Source organism: Botrytis sinoallii, assembly GCF_014898435.1.
Source record: "Botrytis sinoallii strain Bc 23 chromosome Unknown BSIN_022, whole genome shotgun sequence".
Lineage (NCBI taxonomy): Eukaryota > Fungi > Ascomycota > Leotiomycetes > Helotiales > Sclerotiniaceae > Botrytis > Botrytis sinoallii.
The window spans coordinates 686829-699539 of NW_024066049.1; the positions used below are offsets into that span (position 1 = coordinate 686829).

The following is a 12711-nucleotide window of genomic DNA, read 5'->3' on the forward strand; positions in this document are numbered from 1 at the left end:
TTGAACATCAAAGTAATGCTTGACTTCCTTGAGAAGAACGAGGCGGTGAAACTCGAGGAAATCTGGTACCTGTTTTAGTAGAGCATTTGTGCATTTTTTGAGGGCAATAGGAATCTACCTTCTTATTTTGAAATGTATAGGTTTGTGAGAAACTATGACGCGAAATTTTCTGTCCTTGAAGTTCATCGGACTTGGTCACATTGAGCCGGTGAGAGCCTAGCATTTGAACACGGTATCTATGAGATTAATCTCTATAAACGTGGCGATTGTCGATGTAGGGTATCATAGAGCTTTGTGAAGTTGAAGGTGTAGCAGGGTCGACCGAATGACGAACTTCAGTGCAACCGTCTTGACGAATGGTATTTGTGATAATGACTCCCGCATTATCGGATCGAGCGATAGATTATTTGAATCTATTGACCGCATGTTTGGGATATCTCTTGATGCAAAGTCAGTAGATGGATGTCGGGATGGAATTGAAACTTACAGATGCACTGCAATTGATGGATCGATACGCATCGAGGGAGTCGATCAGATTGAAGTGGTAGACAGAGCTCTGTTGTGTCCCGATGAGCCATCAAAATCATGCGGGAATGGGGAATATCCGTAGGTATCGATGGGGTTACTTTGAGGAATGCCAAGAAATTGACGGTTTGGAGATGTACCCAGAGGACTACCAGTAGTAGAAGAAGTCCCAGTGATTTCACGGAATGAGTCTCCGCTACCTCGATGCGATGTATGCTGAAAAGAAAATTCTTCCCCAGTCGATTCCATACGATGCAGTGGGACTTGCGAACTGATGCGAACAGGGTGCAATATTCCACGTTGAATACGGGTTTCTAGTTGGTTCCATGCCTCAAGCTCGTACAACAATGCGTTTGCAGCTTCGGATCTTGATGATGAGTGATCTCTGTGAGCTGGTTTATTCGAATGCATAGGCTTTATTCCCACTGCATCAAATATTTGTCCCCTCATATCTTGTAATCGTGAGATGAGCGGTCGAATGGTCTTTCTGTCCCTCTTGGGCGTGTAGTAGACATGGACTTGATTGCCTCATCGCCAGATCTTCCAATCTCTGTGATAGAACGTGGCGTCTCTCAATTCCATCGTCTAGTAAACTTGGTTGGCCAGATATGGTTGATCGCGTGGTCGAGTTCGGTGGGTCTTCACCGTGTTGATCCTGCCAAGGATGCTGTAAGTCATGGAGGTGTTTGACTGCTCTAAGGGGTTGTGGGGGTGCTAATGCTTGTTCGAGTTGGCGAAACATGGGATAATCAACTCGATTCATCTCAGGATTCGACTCGAGAGGGTGTGTTACTCTTTTCAAGTTTGAGTAATAGGTGATACCACGTCAAGAAGACGAGACCAGCTTGAGATTGGAAAGTAATTCTTGATGGGAAGTGCTATAGAATGATTAGTTTCTGGCAGTATTCTTTAATGATATGATGAACCTTACCTCTCGCACTATGTTATTTGTGTCTGGACTACGGAGTGTTTTAAAGACAGATATTTTGTAAGTAGCTAGACTGAGGTATAACTCCATCTTGGTACGAAGTTTCAAAACTTGACCTCTCTCGAAGGGCCAAGAAATCTGCATGTGCAGAGTTTTGATTTGGTCGCTTGAAAAGTAACCTTCTTTGACCACATTGGTACTCCTTGCTTTGTGATCGCAGTCTGAGGATTGGCGGTTCTTATTGATTGCATATGTCTCGAAAGAAACTCGACACACTGTTGTGGGAGTTGTGACGGAGCAGCTGCCCAACTAGAACCTTCTACTAAACTTCCATCTCGGCGCTCCCAATCATGTAAGCATTGTATAAATCAGATTGAAATTTTCAAAGAAGTGTTTTGCCTCAACTTTGGCACTCATGGGTCCATCAGAGACGGCTCTCCATACATCCCACACCAATTTTAGGCCGGCGACGATGTCGCCTGCCGATCATCCAAACTCACTCATTATGTAACTCCTGATACGGTTGATAGTTCAAGGGTCGATATGCAAGAGATCTCAAATGGAAGAAGAATGAAATGTTTCAAAGACAAGCAAAAGTCAGTTAAGATGATAAACCGTTAGAATTAATGAAAATTACAACAACGTTTCTGGAGTCCCCAGAAAAGGCCATGACAGCATCCTGGGGGGTAGTTGAAGAAGTGGTGTGTGACTCCAACGTCTTCAACGTACCTTGATCCATGGCATATCAAACGACAGGGTAATTTGATAGAATGATGCAAGCTGGCGTGAGACGGGATGATGTTGTCCGAATCAATCTACGCCCAGATGGAGAAACGAGACAAAAGTAAGATGAACTTTGGACATTCTCCTGCATTTCCACAATTGATACTCAGCTCTGTGGCCATGGCTTGTACAGGGGTGACTGATTGTTTTCATGATGGTAGGTATTTGCATCGGTGACCATGTCGGCGAATTTGAATTGGCATCGTATGATCGATAAACCAGAAGCGCTTTGTATTTATCTCAAGTTTAGTGTTGGAATGCCATTTGTGTGGGCGGTGTATCAGATGATTTTTGGGGAGTAGAAATCTCTCAATGATGATTCTACATTGGGATTGGTATTTCACTAACATTATGAAACATATAGAATTCGAAGCTCTTTGGTACCAATGGGGGACGCGGGGTTAGGGTTTAGGAGAAGTTTTTCCTTTACACCTACACTTCAAAGCATTAGGGCTCTGGAACTATAAGTGCAATACATATCAGAATACTATGGAAATGGATAAGGTATATTGATGGCACACGAGCCTATGATATCAACCAATAGATACTGCTATTCCACATCTTAATATTGAGGAGCTGCGTATGGATCAGCCGGGATATCACGTACTTCAATGTCAATTGGCAAAGTTGTTAGGTCAAAGGCAGGATAAATTGATCTGAGTGTTTTTACTCGTTTCGCTGTATTGGAACTTTGTGTATGCTCAAGCTGAATCTCTCAATCTGATAAGTGAGTATGGCAGCAACCTGACCAAGTAACATTATCTCGCTTTCATCCCAATACTATCCGCAGTATCTTAAATTATCTCTCTCCCATGATGTGAATGCATATTTCCGAGCGTTTTGATCATGATAAATCCTCCAAATATCTGGTTTTTTCGAAGAATGTTTCTGACCTCTTCCTAAACTACCCTTTTGAAGACACCACTGGCATCTCAACGAGTGCAACCATTATTCCAATTCGGTAAGACGAGGTTGACGTGAAGAGAGTGACAAGGAATCTGGAAACCTCCATCCATATCGGACCAGAATCTCGAACTTTGGACTATCGAATTTCGATTTGAGATCTTCCTGGAGATTACAAATTGGCATATCATCATTATAATACTCAATAGACTTGCGATAATCGGAACCGGTAATTTCGACTGGGTTTGGAAATAGATCGTAGACCTCTTCAAGCTTGAAGAGTGTCAAGGTAGCAAGCTCATCCTGCTGGGGAAATACTCCACTTTCTTTCAACAAGTCTACATCCCAAGCAATATCCTCATGCACAAATATGAGCTCCTTCAATTTTTTCATAAGTCGTACTACGGAGCAAAGTCCCTCAAGATCTTCAGAGTCCATCATGCAGTGATTGTGGTCCACGATGACGTGACAATAATGTCGAAAATAGTCGTCTAGGAGGTCATCAATCGTCAGCGGATGCTCGAATACGGGGAATTGATCCCAGTCATGGTCCAAACCAATGGATAGACGCGACCACCGAATGTATTGATCCATTGCCAAAAATTGTATCTTTCCAGCGTCCTCCACACTGATCGATGACAAGAAGATGGTCAAGTGCTCTTGAAGTTTCCAATCCAGATATAGTGGTGTCAATCTGAGCGTGAATCGATTCCTGGATCATCGGCGATCGAACAAAGAATTTAGGGTACAAATGTTTGAGAGCTCTCTCCCAGTCTTTACAGACTGTCAACAGAGCGGGTAGCGGAGCAGTGGAATAAAATCCGTCGTCGATGTCTTCTTTGGGTCGAACTTCGACTAAACGCGGCTCGAGAGCCATTCTCCAGATTTTGTCTTTCATCTCCATTGGTAGCTTTGGAAACAGTGTGAAGCGATGGCTCTCCATAATCCATTCCCGTGATGAAAGGTCTCTCATGTTGCAGGTTGTTGGAGGGAAGATGAGACACTTGCGGAAGTGCTTATGGGAGAAACTTGATGGGGTACCAATCTGCCAGAAGTCAGTTATTTATTATCAATAGCCTGAGCTGGGGTATAACCTTACTTGTAAAATGGTAAGGCTCAGAGAAAAAGCTGTTCGCGCCGATTTAGAGTCGGAATCTCACAATCGCGGATGATGATTGTAAGTAACCCGAAAAGTTGAGCGTGGGAGTGAAATGAGATTTCTTCTCATTTTCCAGACAGATGTATTTGCGAGAGATTATTTTCAATATTATAAGGTTAAATGGAAGAGAGTGATATGAAGAAATAAAAAGCATGACTATATGATTGGTGGAAGACACATCTTAGTCAGACAAGCGACAATTCTGCCGAAGACGGTGTGACGGCAACCTTGCACAACACAACATCATCTCATCCAATTGATCGAGCATCACTCCGAGATTTTGAATAGCGCAACACTACTGCATCTCTATGATACCATGCGATATAATACCAAGTAGTGCCAGTACTCATGAGTCTCAACTCTTTTCAATTTGAACAACAAAACACGTCCCTCGCTAGCAGTTGCAGTATGGTGGATTGCAACTTGCCCAACATCCTGACTCCTACTCACTGTTGCAGAGCTAGATATCCAACTCCTTTCGGGAATTAATGAAACGCATTTGTACGCTCTTAGTTGGAAGGCTGCTAGGAGCGTTCATGATCCCAAGTCTGATGCTGTCGGGCTCAGGATCAGGTCCTATATTTTGTTACGCAAATATCTGTGAACATACACAAAGATGCTGCTGCAGACCAATATACCCAATAGCTAGCGATAGGTGTTGGGATATTGGAAGAGATTTACAAAAAATATGAGGCTTTTCTCAAAATTATGGCCATGGAGGCGAGAGGCTGCCCCAGTACCCCCTTCCACCCACATGGGACGGCCAGATGATAACTGCTAAACACCTTATTTCGAAGACTTCCTCGGTTTATTTATGTTTCGTGGTTCTTTGACTAGTTCCATTACTCCTTGTTATTTGGAAAACTGACCACTCGGTCATCGTCCCTTTTTCAAGTCTCCGAAATCTGGACTGCCCTAATCGAGCTGACCGAAGGGAAAATTGCATGCGCTGCAAGTAGTTGCGTGTTTTATGACTCAAAATTCTGTTCTGATTATATATTCCAGTATTTTCCTTGTATATTGTTGTTCAAAAATATGATGATTATTTTGATACCGTGATTCCGCACTTTTTTCACGTTGGTGTGGTACTTCTCGTCGATTCCTCTTTCCAAAGATGGGCGGCAGAAAGTCCCAAAACAGGAGGTAACCTTTGTGTCTAAAGCCTCTTGATGAACATAACTCCTAGTTGAGAGGGTCAACTCATACAATTGGGGATTGACTGTGGCATGTCAATGAGCAAGAGCCCTGCGCCGCAGTTCTCTAATCGGAAGCTCTCCAGATTTAGTTGCTGTTGCTGTTCAACCTTGACGCAAATTGCTAAAAATTGTATCTTAGCCTCCCAATTCTCTTGAATGCCATTGTTCCAGAGTTCCAACCAGTACCTGTTCAAAACGTGTGCAACGGTGGAACTACTCGTGGAAGCAGGCAAAATTCAGCGATCAGAGGCCAGGAGCTGATACTTGTCAATCTTCAGCCATATAATAAACTATGAAGTGATCAGCAAGGTCTTTGTTATCATCAAAATCTACCATAACGACATCTTGTCAATGTATCTTATGTAGATAAAGGCATCTTTGGATACGCATCTTTAGATTGATTTACCTTGTATTTTTGTTGAAAAGAAACTGAATGACAGATCCTAGCAATAAACAAGAAGAATGCTTCTTTGACAATCATTCACCTCAATATGTTTGTGGCTGCAACATGGGAAGGAATTTCTGATTGGCTCGGGTAGTGGAGGTTATAAGTTGATGGGTCCGTGCAATGTCAGTAATACCCTCTGATTACTTTTTATTATATTACTTCGAAAAGCTCCTGAAACATCAATAGACTTTTTCCTTCCACAAGTTCTGTCAGCGACAACCAAAAACTCCTTGAAATACAGGTTCAGGGAGAATATCAGACTACCGGTATTGTATCAAATCTGACGAGACAATGGATCTGTTTGTTTATGATCCAGATGTAAGAAACCCTCCATGATTTCTATCAAGACATTCTTACTGATTACTTTCTAGAGGTCCATATGGGACGGACCTTCAGATGATTCTCCATCTGCTGTCAACAAACACCGACCACTAGATGCCGCAATTGACCGACTTTTCCGAAAGAACAAGAAACTCGAAGAACACAATAGTGCACTTTCGAGAGAAAACGCAAGTCTTAAAAAACTTCTCGCTACCCACAACATTGCCTGGCCCGCCAACAAAAATTTGAGCACGATCGCTGCATCTGATTCTTCAACTACAAGGTCGAACCCCGAGCTACCACTCGAAGTGAAGCTTCGCATTATACGCTTTGCTTTGCAGCTAGCACCTCCAATAATTGACCCTGGTGTCAAAATATTGAAGTCCAATGTCACTGAGATGGAGCATGCTGAGCAAAAAAAGCTTCCTGTGCAATTTTTGCGACTATCTAAATTCTTTTACAACGATGGAAAGAGAACCTTCTTTGTGGACAACAGATTCATCTTCACTCAAGTCTCATCTTTGAAGTGGTTCGTCAGCACACACCCCAGATCTTGTGCCCAATTGAAACATTTAGAGTTACGGATTGTTGGAAAATACTACGACGACCAAGGTTCTAACAAAATTGTCACACTGGGCTTTGATCAGCGAGTTGAACGTTGGTACGCGGTGAAACCTATAAAGCGTATTCCAAACATCAGTCTTAGTTTGGACAGGTCTACAAAGCTATTGCTGGAGACAAATACTTGATTTTCTCAACGCACTACAGCTTCCCTGGCACGGCAGGCAACAAACTAGGTCAAAGGAGCATATAATAGCCTTCAAGAATTTAAGTTCTATGATGATTGACCTTGTGAACTTCACAGACAATCTTCCTGGCCCGGGAATCGACCTGAGGAAGATGACGAGAGAGACATTGGGTCCGATCATTGATAATTTGTATATTAGGGGTCAGCCGTTGGAGCGAAATGGGTCATTAGCCTATGAATGCTTGGGTTATCTTATGAGAAATGGTGGAATAAGAGGTTGCAGCATCTTACCTCACTTCATAAGCACCGTTTCAAGTGAATACTTGAAGATATTTATACAAGATGAGTCCTTCTTACCAGAACTCAAGTATTATGCCAATACATTACCAGAATCTAGAGAAGAAGGCGCCATTGAAAAATATGTCTGGAAGAAACTTCCCGCCACGTTTGGCGAATTAGAAGGATCGGAAGTACGATTCCATATTTCTAGTGGACTACCTGTTGAGAATGTTGAAGGAGACTACAGAATCTTGCTTTCCCGTCGAACGGAGTTGAATCTTGATGAATATGAGGGTATCTTTGGACATCATGATGTTGACCTCGACGACGATGAGCTAACGAATATTTATGGACCGACTCGAGACGGTTGGGGGCCCGATATCTTCACACCTTGGGATGTTGATGAGCATGGTGGTCCAGATACTCGGATATGTGCCAACTGTAGCGGTATGTATGGCTATTTTAATTCAGAACCGAATGTCCGTATCTCGCTGGAGCGAGATGGACATCTTGGGGCTGAAAATGGATTTGCTAGGGAGATAGCTGAATGAACGAGTTTGAAAGTATGATGGTTCTTACGATTAAAAAAATGGCGTTGCGAGGGGCGGGTTGCGAGTGGCATGTGGATAAGCATATGGCTTTCTTTACATTCGGGGTTTGAGGGACTATATTATGATAGCTGGTGTTTTGGTGATGATTTTTCATGATGAAAATAGGAGTTGCTATACAGAATCGAGTCACTAGCTCTTCCTTGGATGGGATTGGGTCTGCAAAAACTCGACATTAATTTTAGATTGATTCTAATACATATTTCGAATGATTTTGGATCGCTAGAAGTGACTATGGCGACGACAACAGTTGTAGCGCATTGCATGATTCGACACTTCGAAAAGTACTCCTAGCATATTGATTCCGGTGGTGACAATGAACTTTGAACTCCTACCAGCCCTCTTCACGACCCTTCTTTTAAATTGTCCCGTTTTTGTTTCTAGCCAAACTAACCAGAAGCATTTGTTGGGTCGATATCCGGGTTTCCACAAAATTTCGATTATCATATGGAAGTGGGCGACAGCATGCTATGCCCCTCATTAAAGATCATCCCTTCATCAACAAAGCGTGTCTTCTTGATTGAATGTACACTGCATTGCAGTTTCAGAAATTTCCGGGGAAGAGTCAAAAAGCCCTAACGTTTCCGTGATCAGCGGATTGGCGAGTTGGCGATTGACTATTCTTACTCGAGTCAAGGTTCATCAGTAGTTTGCAGGATTGTGACGTTGTCATGTTTTGTTGTCACTTCAACCCTGCCGTCACGAAAAAGAGTTTGGAAAAAAACTTCTTCGCAACGAATGAGGGTATAGTAACGGTACGAGAGATACGTTATTCAACATCACCCGCATTCAATTGAGATCCACAATGCCAACATTATCATTATTAATGTCTGCGGCATTCGCGACAATACATTCAATTCGAATATGGTAACGGTCTAATTGATTGCATAGTGACGCGCTTAATTGGTTGGAACGCGACGATAAGATTAAAGCTCCTGTCCATAATCCACTCTTTTTCTCGAGTACGGCTGCGGCCGCACTAAACTAGTCACTCACTCACTGTGACCAAAATTATTTTAACATCATCCACAATTTCTTCGTTCATTCTTTCTCTCTTTTTCAATTTACTTGTCGCAGCACAACTTATAATATCATACCAGTTACTCGATAAAAATGTCGGCAAGAGTCTGGAAGTTCCTATCGAATACAATTGGAAAATTGCAAAGTCCTAGACCTGCTCAACAAAATGATAATTTGAACAATTCGCCATCCCTGCGCCAGATCGAGTCCAATCCCGACACACCGACTCGTCACGGCAATAGCAACAATGTAGGAGAGGAATCTGCACACGAGGGACTGTCAACAGAGCAGGATGAGTCGGTGCTCGATACACCACTGAGTAAGAAGATCAGTAATATCAAAGAGAAGCTTGAGGAGGCGGTCAAACCAACTACGAAAAATGATGTTCAAGATGAAGTTCCGGAGGATGTCACGGCAGAGAATACAGACAACATTGAGACACAAGAGGCACCAAAGCCAACCAAAAGATCAGGAAATGGTAAACCAGTCGCAGTTCTACCTCCGAGACATGGTCGTAATAAGAGGGGAGGATCTGCGGAGAAGGTAGAGACATTGGCGCATACTGAGGAACCAGTCGAAAATACTCGCAAAACAAGGGGAAGAGGTAGACCTGCGAAGAACACAAAAACAGTGGTTCAAGATGAAGCTATTGCTTCTACTGCACAAGCAGAAGGTAACAGCATGGAAGAAGAGGAAACCGCAGAAGTCGCAGAGTCATTAGCAAAGAATGAACCTTCAGTCGACAACTCTACGAGTCGCAAACCAAGAGGAAGAGGTAGACCCTCAAAGCCGAAGGTATATGCAGAAAGCAACCAGTCGGAGACTGAGATCATGGCAGAAGAGGTAGAGACATCGAACAGCAACAACAACCCAATTGAAAACCCCAAGACCAATCGCAGCAATATGAAGAGACCATTACTTCCAAAAGTCGCAGATCAAGTACATGTACCCGAACCCTCCATTGATACACCTCCAGTCGCCAACAATAAAAGAAGAAAGGATGTTTTGGAATCATCTGCTGGAAGTGAAGAGCCTGAAATGAGTTCTTCTGCTAGTGTTTCTAATAAACGAAGAAAGACTTCCGCAAAGCCCGTAAGTTTCCCGCGCATTTGAATCCCCCCTTTGATCTAGAATAAACTACATATTCTAAGACAACACAGGAAGGACCTGGTATCCCACCTATAGGAACCACTCAAGAAGCCAAAGACGCGCGCAGAAAATATATGGACAGAGAAAGACAACGCAGATGCCGACAACGTAAGAAGGACAGGCAACAAGGATTACAAGCAGTCGAGAGAGAAGCTTTAGCACAGGCCAAAGATGAGAGAAAGAAAGCTATGGCTCGAGAGCGTGTTCGAAGACATAGAGATAATCAAAGACCGAAACAAGGTGTGGATGTTGAAACGAAGGTATCGGGTAGACAAAGAACGAGGGAAGAGGCCAGACAGAGGGATAGGGAACTGATTGCTTCGGGTGGGAGAAATGGTGCGAGCAATTCGGTGGAGAATGAATCGTTTAGCGAGTGAAGGATTTAAGAAAGGGGTATTAAAAATTCCTTGTTAGGGTTGTCCTTTATTTTGTTATATAATGCTCTCGAGGACCCGTTACTCATGATAAACGTCACTTACAACAAGGATCACAGTATTGTACCAGTCAAATTCCCTTAAATTTCAAAATTTTCGAGTGCTTAACTAACACTGTTTACTGATTTTGAGATGCATTTATTGATACCCTGATGATCATCGCTACTTTGCTTGAGACTCTCCACCATCGCTCGATATTAATTACAAGAATATAATAACATGATAACATTCACATCGAGGAGAATACACACAAACAATATGTAAAACTAGTCTCCTACCTACCTCCTATCCTTCCTCTCGCCTTTCTCACCACGCCTTATCTCAAGCTTCAAAATAATAATTCATAATAATTTACATTATATCGCATTACATTTTCAAGACGTTTTGAAGATATAAAAGAATAAAGATATATAGATTTAGAAGTGGGGCAAAAGAATCAAGGTAGATACACAGGGGATACATCGGTGTTGCGGCAAGGAGTTAGAGTTAAGTTCACTAGGTTCGAGGTACGAGGTGGCTAGGTAGTTATTGGGTGTCGAGTGGGTTTTATGTAAGTGACGTGATTTGGTGGGATATGTTATGGTTTGAGGTAGGCGGAGGAATTGGGATGGGATGGGATGGGATGGGATGAGATGGGAGGTGAGGTGAAGGGGAAGTGGTGTGATGTGAAGAACGAAGCGAGGATTTTGGGACTGGGGCTTTGGGTGGGGGATTTTGAGAAGAGGATGGTGGGAAGAGGGTTGGGATTCGGGGTTAGGGATGTGTTAAAACTTAAACTAGAGTGAAGTGAGTGATTGAGTATGGGTTAGATTAGAGTTCGGGATTGGATAAGGGAGTGAGGGAATAGGGGGGTGATGGAATGGGGGAGTGACGAATTGCGGGGATGGGATAATTGTATTGTCTGTTGAATGAGTTGATAGATGGGATGTTGGTGAATAGATTGATGGATTTTGATGTGATGTGAAGATTTATAGATTTATACAATATATAAGACCTATGAAATGATATAAGATTTCTGAGGAGGGTGATGTGATGGTAGTAGTGATATGTTACGAAAGTATAAGTGAGGGGATTAGCAGAATTATGGATGGATGGATGGATGAATAATTGAATGGATGAAGATTGGAGGGGGAGAGGGAGAGGGAGAGAGAAAGTGACAAGTAGAGATAAAAACTGGGTAAGATCTCGCGTATCTATTCTCAGATCTCTAAACGTATCAATCGATCACTCTTCTCTTGGCAGATACTAAAATATTCTGTGAAAAATGAGGTAATTGTAGGTGTTGTGTTATATTTGAGAGTTTGTAACAACGGTGCTATAATCTGTAAGATGCGTGATGTGAAACTCGTTGTTTGGGTGTTTGTTGGAGAATGGGAAGAAGTGAACTTTGGATGATTGGTGGACTTGGGGTAGTAGAAGGGAAGTTGGAGGATATATAAAAAAGGGGTATATGTAATCTTACTAGTTTAAAACTAGATTGATAATGTTATCACGGTCACGTATGAAAGAGATTGTTTCATTGCTTGGGTGAAGGTATGTGGAATATTCTTTTTGATTTGCTCATCTGGTTGGACAAAATGAGATGGGTATACTAATCTGGGGAGATCCAGATTGATATCGGAGTCATGTTTGCTTCCCATTGCGGTTTTTCGCTAGTCTTGCCATCGTTTCCTCCTTTGGTCGCTTCAGCGTGCTTTCGGATCGAGATCAATTTGGAAAATTATCCATCGCTGATGATTTCTACAGAAAAAGAAACAATCACCATCAGTTCATCTCGCGTCATCTCAACGATACCATAAGATTAGTATGGCACTTCATACGGATCTTTCAACCCGAAACGTTTTTTGAATCTGAAATTCATTTTCTGATTCTTTAATATAGTTTATTGTTTCTATATTTCAATATTTCAATATAGTATATTCTTTATACTTTTTTTACAATATAGTTTATGTAGTTATTGTATATCTTTTGATATTATCGTACAGGACAATAGCATATCACGATGGAGGGGAATGATTGGTCAATAATAGTATAAGTATAAAAATGTATATATCTCCTTATCTACAATTAGAACTAATCTCTTTTTGTAAAGAAAAGATAGAATTATATACTGGGTAATCCTTGGGATCCGATTATGGGAACGGTGATCAGTTCTGCAGCCGATTTGGTTATTATTATTCCGCTCCGGAGTGTCACGGGATCACCTCTGG

General features: G+C 42.2%; 4 protein-coding genes across 4 annotated transcripts; 2 read left to right on the forward strand and 2 right to left on the reverse strand.

The window, feature by feature from the left end:
* Positions 1-531: 531 nt before the first annotated feature.
* EAF02_009912 (uncharacterized protein) lies at positions 532-1267 on the reverse strand (the record flags this gene model as incomplete). The annotated part of the gene is made up of 2 exons (XM_038905960.1): positions 532-977; positions 1045-1267. 2 exons carry the CDS (start codon positions 1265-1267, stop codon positions 532-534), a joined length of 669 nt encoding a protein of 222 aa, XP_038754383.1.
* A 1917-nt stretch (positions 1268-3184) lies between these two features.
* EAF02_009913 (uncharacterized protein) lies at positions 3185-4112 on the reverse strand (the record flags this gene model as incomplete). The annotated part of the gene is made up of 2 exons (XM_038905961.1): positions 3185-3833; positions 3889-4112. The coding sequence occupies 2 exons, from the start codon at positions 4110-4112 to the stop codon at positions 3185-3187; spliced, it is 873 nt and encodes a 290-aa protein (XP_038754384.1).
* Positions 4113-5487: 1375 nt separating this feature from the next.
* On the forward strand, positions 5488-7841 carry EAF02_009914 (uncharacterized protein; the record flags this gene model as incomplete). Its single annotated transcript, XM_038905962.1, has 4 exons — positions 5488-6064; positions 6129-6260; positions 6314-6947; positions 6970-7841. Exons 2-4 carry the CDS (start codon positions 6234-6236, stop codon positions 7839-7841), a joined length of 1533 nt encoding a protein of 510 aa, XP_038754385.1. The 5' UTR covers positions 5488-6064; positions 6129-6233.
* Positions 7842-9011: 1170 nt separating this feature from the next.
* Positions 9012-10444, forward strand: EAF02_009915 (uncharacterized protein; the record flags this gene model as incomplete). The annotated part of the gene is made up of 2 exons (XM_038905963.1): positions 9012-10010; positions 10079-10444. 2 exons carry the CDS (start codon positions 9012-9014, stop codon positions 10442-10444), a joined length of 1365 nt encoding a protein of 454 aa, XP_038754386.1.
* Positions 10445-12711: the final 2267 nt, after the last annotated feature.